General features: G+C 58.2%; 1 protein-coding gene across 4 annotated transcripts in view; it reads right to left on the reverse strand.

The window, feature by feature from the left end:
- Positions 1-557: 557 nt before the first annotated feature.
- Positions 558-10,640, reverse strand: part of SERINC2 (serine incorporator 2) — a 19,318-nt gene continuing 9,235 nt past the window's right edge. For 3 of the 4 annotated variants that reach the window (XM_035019247.1, XM_035019249.1, XM_035019251.1), the window contains 9 exons: positions 10,179-10,340; positions 9,182-9,372; positions 8,657-8,736; positions 7,831-7,968; positions 6,928-7,097; positions 5,121-5,211; positions 4,671-4,812; positions 2,069-2,284; positions 558-1,150 (listed from right to left, as the gene is read on the reverse strand). In XM_035019247.1, the coding sequence (XP_034875138.1) occupies positions 1,015-1,150; positions 2,069-2,284; positions 4,671-4,812; positions 5,121-5,211; positions 6,928-7,097; positions 7,831-7,968; positions 8,657-8,736; positions 9,182-9,372; positions 10,179-10,340 (1,326 nt within the window). In that variant the 3' untranslated portion in view covers positions 558-1,014. The remainder of the gene's footprint in view (positions 1,151-2,068; positions 2,285-4,670; positions 4,813-5,120; positions 5,212-6,927; positions 7,098-7,830; positions 7,969-8,656; positions 8,737-9,181; positions 9,373-10,178; positions 10,341-10,640) is intronic. The other variant, XM_035019248.1, reaches the window with a different exon arrangement.

Raw genomic sequence — 10,640 nt, forward strand, 5'->3', positions numbered from 1 at the left:
ATCAGCTGCTTCATCCATGCCTCACAACAGCTTGGGAGTGGGGGGGGGGGGGCGTCCCCCGGCTGATGGATGAGCAGCCAGGGCCAGAGGGGAAGGACTTGCCTGGAGCCCCACACAAACCCCACGGCTTCCAAGATTCACCAGATCCAGGCCCGCTCGGCTGACTCAAGCGCGTGCTCTTCCCCACCATGCCCTGAGTCTGGGGATGGGTCAGATTCTTCTCTGCATGTGACAAGGACTATGGCTACGGTGGGAAGGAGGAGATGGCCCCCTCAGCCATCCCGCACAAACTCTCCTCTCCACCCTGACTCTGGCCTCACCGTCCCTTGTGTGGACACTGCTTCAGTGCCCTTCCTGGCCCCCAGACTGCCTTTATCCAAAGCCCCTCCTTCCCCTAGAGCCTCCCCTGCCTCTGCTCCAAGGCTCTCCATGCCCTACAGAACAGAGCCCAGGTCCCTCATCTGGCCTCCTCCGCCCTGACCTTGTTTCCGCCCCCACACTGGCCCCAGACAGCATGGGGGCCGCACCCAGGGTGGGGGGCACAGAACATGGGCAGGTACATACACTGGCCGCTTTATTGCGCAAAGTCACGGAGACTCAGTAAGGCACAGAGTCCAGAAAGGAGGTGGCATGCCCTGGGGGACGTGGTCGGCACGACCCAGGCCTCAGTGCTGGGCACCCCATCCTGGGGAGTGCTCCCACTCTCTTGAGTGGCTCTGAGTGCTTCTCTCTTTCAGGTCCCTCTCCCAGGGAGCCTAAGAATAAGGGGCCCTTCTTTCCCAAGAGGGTGAGTGCAGGGGATGGGGACCAAGGGTAAGGAAGAGGCAGCTCTGTGGTCTGGAGGGAGCGGGAAGGTAGGGCTCAGGCTTGGGCCTGAGGCTCCCCCTCCCTGAAGGCACTAAGAACAGGGGGCCCAGCTCAGGGGCAAGTCCTGGAGGTGGGTAGGGGTAGGGGCTCAGTGGGCTGACTCACTGAGCCCCGAGGCACCAGGTGGGCAGGCTGCAGGGGGCTGCCTCAGCTGAAGTCGCGGTTTGGCAGGAGGAGTGGGGCCACCAGGGTCCACAGGTAAAGGAGCAGCCCCGCCCAGCTGGCGCAGATCTTCACCCACACGGCGGTCCAAGTGCTGATCATCTTCCGGGTCTCGCCGGGTCTGGAACACAACGTCATCCCAGTGACCTCAGTTCTGGTCCTGCCCTTACCACCCAGTTGTGACCCCTGACTTCGACTCTGGCTCTCACTCTGTAACTCTAGCCGCCCATCTCTGATATTTTTGACACTTGGCCTTGGCTCTGTCTTTGACCCTAGATGTAGCTTTTGACTAATACCACAGATCTGACCCTGACCTCAATTTCAACACTGACCCCAGTCCTAGACTAATATTATAACCTGACTCCTGGTCCCTGCCTTTGGGACCCTGGAGCTCCCGACCTTAGTCTTGACCTCCAACCTTGACTCTGACCCTCAGTCTTGTAACTCCATCCCTGACCCCTGACCCCTGACCTTAGGACTGAGCTGATATCTTTGACCTTAATTCTGACCCTTGACCCTCTAACACCAGTCCTGACACCTGACCTTGTTACTCTGTTCTTAGTTCCTTGACCTGGCAACTTCAATCCTGGCTTTATGGCCTGCTAACCCCAATTTTAACCAAAAGAACCAAATCTGTGACTTTATATGGCCCCAGTCCCGTTGACCTCATGACTCCTATTCTTGACCCTGTGACTGATTCTAACCCCATACCCTAAATCCTAACCCTCCAGCCATGAATTCCCAACTCTGACCTTGTAACCCAAATCACCACTCCTGATCTGTAAGGTGCATCTGCCCTGCACAGGCCCAGCGTCACCTCCTGTGACCCCCACTTCTCAGGCTACTGGGCAGACTAAGGCACTGGCCCGGAAGCTGGCGCATGGCTGCGCAGGCTCTGCGGGGGGTCCTGGACAGACTCCTCTACGGCCAAGCCTGAAACAGGCATCAGGAGAAACCCGGGGTGGAGGGGCGAGGAGATGGGCGGCCTCCACACCCCAGCACAGCGGATCCGGTCCATGCCCGGCCAGGCTGCACGCACCTGTACCAGCTGGTAAGCGTCATCATTATGTGCAGGGACGCAAGCACCAGGCAGAAGTGGAAGAAAGAGTAGCTGTAGGTGACAGCGTCCTGCTCGTTGTCAAAGGCCCGGCCCTGGCATTCCACCACCTGCCGCTGCTGCGTGACTTCCAGTGTGGACGGACACTCCTCCGTCTGCATCAGGCTGTTCACCTGCCGGTGGTCCGAGGAGCGCAGACTGCAGGGGAGGGAGGGGGAGGCGGGCAGGAAGCTCCAGGGGGCCTCACGAGCCACGGCTTTGGTCATAACGATGGGCACCATGGTTCCAGAACCTCGGGGCCTGGTGACCTGGTGGTTAGGCTCTGGGCCCACCCACTTACCGCTTTGACTCCGAACTCCACCCCCACCTCCTATGTGGCCTTAGGCAAGACACTGAACCTCTCTGAGCCTCTGTAAAATTGGGGGTTATAGTACCTCCCTTGCGGAGTTGCCAGGAGGACTAATACTGTGAAGCCCCCAGCACTGTGCCTGGCACAGAGTATAAACTAGAGAAACAGGCGCTGTTATTCAGGTTGTCCATCTGCCAATCCCGTAAATATGGACTGCGTACCTAGTACTTCAAAGGACCATACCAGGGATGGCATTCATTGATAATATTAATAATTAAGAATACTCATTTGCCATTAAGTTTGTTTTCCTTCTGTTAGGTGAGTAGTTTTACCAATGACGTCCCCTTTCTTCATGTTTATTATAAAAAAAATACTAACAGCAATGATTTTTTGGTCATTTCTGTAATGAGGTCTTGATGTTTTTAACAGTATTTAATAGTGTGAGACACATAGGCAATTTTGAAAATCCAAGTCGCATTTGGGAAAAAAGTGACACAGAAGGAGATCTGGACCCCAGCCCCACCCCATCAAGCTGAGAAGTCACCCGCTGAGCTTCTGCTGACCCCAATCATCATCAAACATCATGCTGATATCTAATGTTTGGGATCCCGGGTCCTGGTGACCCACAGCTAGGCACGACGCCCATCCTCAGGGGTCCCTGCCCTTGTGGCTGCTTGTGCTTCTTTGCTTCCTGGGTTTTAAGAACTGTGCTAAGAGGGCGCCTGGCTGGCTCAGTCGGTCAGGTGTCCGACTCTTGGTTTCGACTCGGGTCGTGATCTCAGGGTCGTAGGATCGAGCCCTGTGTCTGGCTCTGTGCTCAACAGGGTGCCCGCCTGAGATTCTCTCTCTCCCTCTCCCTCTGCCCCTCCTCCGCTCTCTCTCTCTCTCTCTCAAATAAGTAAAACTTAAAAAAAAAAAAGAAAGAAAGAAAAGCACTGGACTAAGAACAGACAGGCCCCGGGCTCTCAGAGGCTCTGCCCCGTGACCACAGGCCGGGGGGGCGAGCGTCTGGGGAGCAGGACGAGGTGCCGCTCTGAGCCTGGGTGCTGTGTGCGTGGCCTCAGACAGGTGGCTACCCCTCCCAAACCTCCCGTCTCCTTATCTGCACCATGGAGGTGATCTGGGCCTTTCCAGGTTGAAAAAGGGATCAAGTGAGGCAACAAAGAGTGACCTGCCCAGGCTTTGAAAAAGGTCAAAACAAAATGTGAAACAGCCTCCAAATGTTCAGAGACAGCTGTGCGGCTCTGAAGAAACCAGGCCCTGCCCGGGATGGACGAGTCGGGGAGGGCAGAGGAGCCTGGCAGAGCCTCCTCCGGGCCGCCCTGCGGAGCCAAGGGGAGCGGCACTGGGAGCGATGCTGGGCCCTGCGGAGTCAGTCATGAGTCCGCCAGACTTGCTGGACACGGCGGTCACCCTCAGCATCACCATCTGGTGACTTTACACAACAGCCAGTCCCTGCCACCCAGCTGTGCAAACGTTCGCAGTTACTTGCAATTAAAGCAAACACTTGTCTGGCGCTGCCTACTCGCCAAGTTCCTTTCTAAGAGGCTTATTCATACTAACTCCTCCAACACCCCTCCACGATCCTGTGAAGTAGCTACTATTTTCATCCTTGTTTGACAGCTAAGCAAACCAAGGCACAGAAAGGTGTAGCGACCACCCCAGATCGCACTGCCGCTAAGGGGCGCTGCAATGTTCAAACACAGGCGGTTCGGCTCCAGAGTCCACACCGAGAAGCACTTGCCAAGAGGCCCCTTTAAAAAAAAACTGTTACGTGATCTTCAGTCTGAGCTGCCCTCTCCCAGGTGACAGTGTGGGGTCCCCACCACCCCAGGCATTGGAGGCTACCATCCTCCACCATCACGAAAGCTCAGAAAGGTGAAGCCACTTACCCCGAGACCACACAGCAGGTGAGCGACAGAGCCCACGCCTGCCCGCCCCAGTCCAGGCTTCTTCCCTGCCCCCACAGATGCCTGCACCCTACTGAGCTGGGCACGCGCCAGCCCGATGTGCAAGAAGGGGCCCCGGGCCAGGAGGCAGCGTCCAACCATGCCCCTGCTGCCCAGTCACGCTGTGCCCTCAGAGGGACTCCGTTTTGCACCAGCACAGGGCTGGACCTGCGCTTGCTAAGGGCGCCTTCCCGCTTGGTGTCTGGGCTCCCACATCCTCCCCTCACTCGCACCTTCAGGCCCCCAGTCATGATGCCTCCCCAGAAGCCAGATGCCCCCCCCATACCCGATGAAGACGGTGCACAGTATAAAGATGATGAGTCCCACGATGCTCGGTGCATCCCACCAGTGGGTCTCGTAGCCATCAGGGCCTGCCAGGATCGTCTCATTGCTGAAGCGGGTCAGCAGGTGGGGGTTGCATTTCTGGTCTAGACATGGGAGCAGTCACCCTCAGCCCTTGCAGGCCAGGCCTGAGGAAGGGCAGAGAGCCAACCCAAATGGACAGACAGACATACAACTGAGCCTCCAAATCCCAGCAACAGACAGAACTTAGCAGACAAATGACAGAGAAAGAGCTCCAGGAACAGATAGGGCCCTCCCAGCTCCCTGAAGGACTAAGAGGGGGTACAAGCTGAGCTGAAATGTCCCTGTCACCTGTGAGGGTCCCCAGCCTGCCAGAAGGCCGTGCTGACACAGGAATGAGCCCAGGCTTCCCCAAACCCGGGCCTGTACTCACCAGGGACACTGGACAGGGCCAGCCAGGTGACAAACATGGTGTAGAGCGTGATGACCGAGGCCTGCAGCAGACCCGAGTTGGGCTGGGCGTCCTGGAAGAGCAGTCCATCAGGAAGACCCCCGTCAGACCTGGGGGGCACCCCACCCGCACCTAGCCCACTCACACCCCACTGGGGGGGCCTCAGGAACCCCCACCACCCTAGAGCCATCCCACACCACACCCTTTGGGAGAACACAGCACCCGAGCCACCCGCCACCCACCACCCACCTCTCCCAAAGGTGGAGTCCTCATTCTTTCTCTTAACAAACTATCCCAGTTGCTCCCCTGCTGAGAACGCACCCAGGGTGGGATCCCTTCACATTCTGAATTAAAGCCCTCCCTGGTTTGGCCCTGCCTTCGTCTCCAACCGCCCACCCCCCCAGCAAGCTCCTCCCCTCCGACTGCACTCAGCTAAGCTGGCCTCCTCTCTGTCCACAGAACCCACCAAACTCTCTCCCACCTCAGGGCCTTTGCACTCGCTGTGCCCTCTCCCTGACACGGTCCTCCCCAACATCTCCACACAGCCAGCCTCTCGTTAGCATTCAGGCCTCAGCTCAAAGTTCTCAATGAGGCCCCAACACCCTGACCCCCGCAGCAGCCCCCGCTCCCCTCCCTGCTGGCCCACCCACCTTTTGCCCCCTCTCTTTTATTTCCCACGTAGCACGTATGATCCCAAATTATCTTCCTTGGCCTCGTCTCCTACCAGCTGTTCTTCCCCATCCTCACCACACACAGGCTTGGAAATAAGAATCCAAACTCCGATTAGGGGCACAGGCTCCGGGGCCAGTCTGCCAACTCCGCCCCCAGCGCGCCCCCGAGCCCCGCCCCCAGCCCCGCCCCCCCCAAGCTGTGTGACCTCAGGCCGGTCTCTCTCCTCCTCTAAGCCTCCCTTTACTGGTCTGGAAAGTGGGGACGATGGCGGTGCCTGGACTACATGACGGGACAGTTGTCATCAACTAGCAGCTGCTGTTACTCTTCCCCTCTTCCTCACATCTGCACCCCCAACATCTCCAAGAAGGCCCGGTATACAGTAGGCGCTCTGGAAGTATTTGCTGAATGAATACTGATTACTGTGTGAGCTGGGACAGAGGCATCACCCTCTCTGGGCTTCAATTTTCTCACTGGGAAATAGAAGCTCAGACGAGAAGGGAGGTTCCCCACCTTTCTGCTAAAGACCCTCTAAGGCTCCCCAAGCTAACTGTGAAACCCCTGGTGGGCTGAGATCCCCAACCATGAGGCACCGCTGGGCTCATAGGGCTCTGAAGATCACACGATGATCTGGGGAGCCCCACCCGTTACCCCCAGACGGTCTGAGACTGGAAACTGTGCAACTGCACCTCCCAACACCACTTATTGAGGGGTCTGGGAGTCGTCACTCAGGGGTCCTCCCTAATGGTCTCCCAATTTCCATAAAGACAACGATGATAACAACAGTTCATGTCTGACGGTTATCTATAGGCCAGGCCCTGTTCTCTGTGTTCACAAACTCTGTCTCAATCCTGCAAATATCTCCAAAGGGTAGGTATTACCCTCATTTCTACATGTGAGAAGAGAGAAGCACAGGGAGGGTGAGGCACTTTCCCAAAGACACCCAGCAAGTAGCCATGAAAGCTATGACTCTAACCCAGGGAGGCTGACTCGGGAGCCCACATTCTTAGCCCAAGCCTCTGGGACTGGCGGCCCTGCCCCAGGACCCTGAGGCTCCTACCAGAAGTCCCCCCACACCAAGGGGCCCGGCGTCAGGACGGGCAGGGACAAGCAGTCTCACCTGGACCTTGGGCAGGACGGCGACAATGGAGACACAGAAGCAGAGAGTGAGGTTGAGGCTGATGAAGACCTTGCCTTCATAGCAGGTGCCGGGCTGGGTGTAGTAGATGAACAGCAGTGTCACGGCCGCAATGGACAGTGTGTAGAAGAGGAGGGTGAAGAAGAAGAGGCCTGTGAAGGAGAGGTGGCAAGCGGCTGGGTGAGGAGGCATAGGGACCCCCCCTCGAGGGGGGCTTGTCGGGCAGCCCCCTGTGTGGGCCTCAGCTTCCTTGTCGGAGGAATGACATCAGGGTCTCCTGAATGTCTGTCACTTGCCAACTCCTGTGAGAGCTTTTGCCCCATCCTGACCTAAAAGGACTCACTTGCCATTAATAAGTTAACCATGGAAAGAAAGGCAGTGAATACAAAAGAGTCTTTCACAAAGTCCACTGGATGCACAGGGACCCGCTGAAGCCCTGCTCCCTCGTCAGAGAGATCAGCCACTTTTCAGGGGCGTGAAAACCAAACGGGCACCTAAGTGAGCCTTTCTCCTCGGTCAACTCAGGAGAACTGAAAGGGAGCTGAGCAAGAACCTGCTCTGCCCCAGGGGCTTCAGGGACCCAGTGTCATTTGGTTTGGTCTGGGCTGGCTGTGCGTGGCCCGTCCTGCAGGAATCGCTGAACTAGACTCCACCAAGGTCTCTCCGTTCCGGCTCCCCTCTGACCTCCCCTGGAGTCACCCCAGAATCAGCCGCCCCTGCCCACACACACCCCCTTCCCTCCATCTGCCCAGGAGGGTTCAATTGCTGCCCTAGGGCAGGGGGCAGCTCCAGAAGCCCTGAGGCTTTCCTCTAGTTTCGGGGACCCCCTATGCTCAGGAAGCCCCAGTTGCGAGCAAGCACGGGGCCTCTGGCAACATCACTCACCTGCATACCAGGCCCGGGAGTCACACTCCTCAGCCTTGCCCAGCCACCGCTGGTTCCAGGAGTGAGCGAAGTCGATGAGCAGCACCAGCTGGATGAGGATGAAGAGGAAGGAGCCCACGACACCGAAGTAGAACCAGACTGCGTGGGGAGAGGGGAGAGGGAAGATGGGGGGAGGGGGCAAGGCGGTGGGGGAGCAGCCTGAGTGCCAGGCTCCCCGGGATTAATGCGGCAGGCACCCTCCCGCGGTCTCCCTCACATGCACATTTACTCATTCAACAGTCGTTTGTGGGCGCCTGGGTGGCTCAGTTGGTTAAGCGACTGCCTTCAGCTCAGGTCATGATCCTGGAGTCCCGGGATCGAGTCCCATGTCGGGCTCCCTGCTCAGCAGGGAGTCTGCCTCTCTCTCTGACCCTCCCCCCTCTCATGCTCTCTATCTCATTCTCTCTCTCAAATAAATAAATAAAATCCTTAAAAAACAAACAAACAAACAAAACAGTCGTTTGTGCCGTGCCCTGCAATGGTGACACAGAGAAGAAGCAGAGTCCCTGCCCTCAGGGAACCCCTAGCCATGTACAGAGAGGCAGCGTGGCAGGGTATGGGGCAGGGGTGAGGCAGCTTCCACCCACCTGTCCCCCACCCCACCGCCATATTGCCCAAAGGCCATGTGGCCAAGCACCAGAGTGCTGTCTCCTGGCCCGGGGGGGACCCAGCCAGCAGCCTGGGGTCTGTGTGCCAAGGCAAAGAGCAACCCCCACCAGTGCTCCTCCCTCTGGAGACCTCAGCTCCCTCCTGGTAGCCCCCCATCCTTCCCACCAAGGCCACCTACCGTTGGAGAAGGAGCCATCAGGGATATAGAATGCGCCCACGGTGATGCCCACGAGGATCAGGAACTTAAAGAACCAAAATCTATTGGGAGTGGGGAGAACAGAGCAGCGAGCTGAGTGGGGGGAGGGGACCAGGCCCGGCCCCCAGAACCCCTACCCCCAAAGAGCAGGTCCTGGGTACTGGGCAAGTGAAGAGGGGCTTTCTGATGGTCTGATGGGCACAGAAAGTCTGTCCCGGCCCTAGAAAAATCCCTGAGGGACAGAGGGAAGGACTAAGTCAGAGTGATGGTGGTCACCCAGTTTCTTGTCCCAACTGTGTCACTAAAGTGCTGTGTGGCCTTAGGCATGTTCTCACCCTTTCTGACTTTCATTTCTTCATCTGAGAAGTGGGAAGAACTAAATGAGCTGATCTCTGTGCTTCGGGGGTTCACGGTCTGGGGACAGGGCCTGGAGATGGCTGGAGACCGGCCGGGGGCAGAAAGCACGGTGCGCGTCCCGGCTGTAGGGGTGGTGGGGGGGGGCCTCACCCGTTCTGGACAGCAGCCCTGGGGTCCCGGCTGCTGCGCACGCAGATCATGAACAGGGTGAAGAGGAAGTAAAAGGCTGCCGTCGCAAAGCACATGCGGTAGACAGCACGGTGGCCGAGCAGGGAGCCACAGTCGATGTGGCCCTGAAGGATGATGGGGGTCCCGGCCCCCTCTTCACACACCCACGGCAGCTGTGGGGAGGCAAAGCAGCATGAAGGCCCCTCCACCCCCAGAACCCTGGGCCGACTCTGCCAAGGCTCCCTCCTTCCCCCCCCATCAGCACCCCCAACCCAGCCCTGGGGCTGAAGTCCTGTGAGTGGCCCCAGGACAGATGGGGACACACGATCCAGTGACAGATCGTTCCTCTCTGCTTGTCTCCCTGCTGAAGCCCGTGCAGCCTCAGGACCGCATGGCACTGAGGGAGGCAGGACTGAGTGCTCCCCACCCACAACTTACACCAGAACCCCCGGGGACTCTGGGGGAAGGTGAGATTCCAGGGCCCCTCTCAGACAGAACCAGAGTCAGAGGTGGGGTCTGAGAATCTGCATTTCTAGCACACTCCCCAGGGCATTCATACCTTCACACACACTCGAATGTCAGAGCCACTGGCCTAAATGTGGCACTGGGTCTGGGCCAGGCTCTGAGATGCTGGGATGAAGGGAAGAGTGAGGACCCCAAACCTTAGTGCTCGAGCACTAAGGAGGGAAAAGCATGCCCCGGGGGCCAGTGTCCAGGGGTGGAAATGATGATCTGTAAGATTCTCCAAGGGGCCCACGGCTTATGAGAAACAGGAATTCCCCTGTGAGGTTCAAACTCGCCTCCCCACGTGAAGAAAGGCCCCCATCACCAGCCCTGGATGGTGGGTGTCCCAGGACACTCCTGCCCTGCCTTCTCGATTAGCTGGGACCTCACGCCGTGGGGGGGCGGAGGGGACCCCGGCCTGGAGCAACTGTCCCGCGGGCTGCCCCACTCGCCCGCCTGCCCCGGGACCCCTCACCTTGTGGAGCTGACTCTCCACGCTGGGGCTCAGCATGATGATGGACACCAACACCCCCAGGAAGAGGAAGGCCGTGAAGCTGAGGCGGGTGACGGTGGAGTTGGGGCTGGAGGGGCAGCAGCCGCACAGGATGCAGGGGGCAGAGCCGCAGAGGCAGGACACCTGGGAAGGGCAGGACGGTACCCAACTCCCTGCCTCCTCTCCCCTCCCCACCCGAGCAGGAGCACCCGCCACCTGCCCATCCGTGTCTCCAAAGCTCTGCCAAGCCTGCCCTCCCTGAGCCTCAGACCTTATCCCACCGCGGTTCAAGCCCCAAAGGGCACTGAGGAAACCAAGCTCCGAAAAGGTTGGGTCACGCGGTTTCTTACGTAGGGGGAGGCAGAGTGGTGATAGATGATAGAGAGATAGATAGATAGATAGATAGATAGATAGATAGATAGATAGATGATAGATAGATAGATA

The sequence above is a fragment of the Mirounga leonina genome, unplaced genomic scaffold, assembly GCF_011800145.1.
Source record: "Mirounga leonina isolate KUSES-001 unplaced genomic scaffold, KU_Mleo_1.0 Mir_173, whole genome shotgun sequence".
Classification (NCBI taxonomy): Eukaryota; Metazoa; Chordata; class Mammalia; order Carnivora; family Phocidae; genus Mirounga; species Mirounga leonina.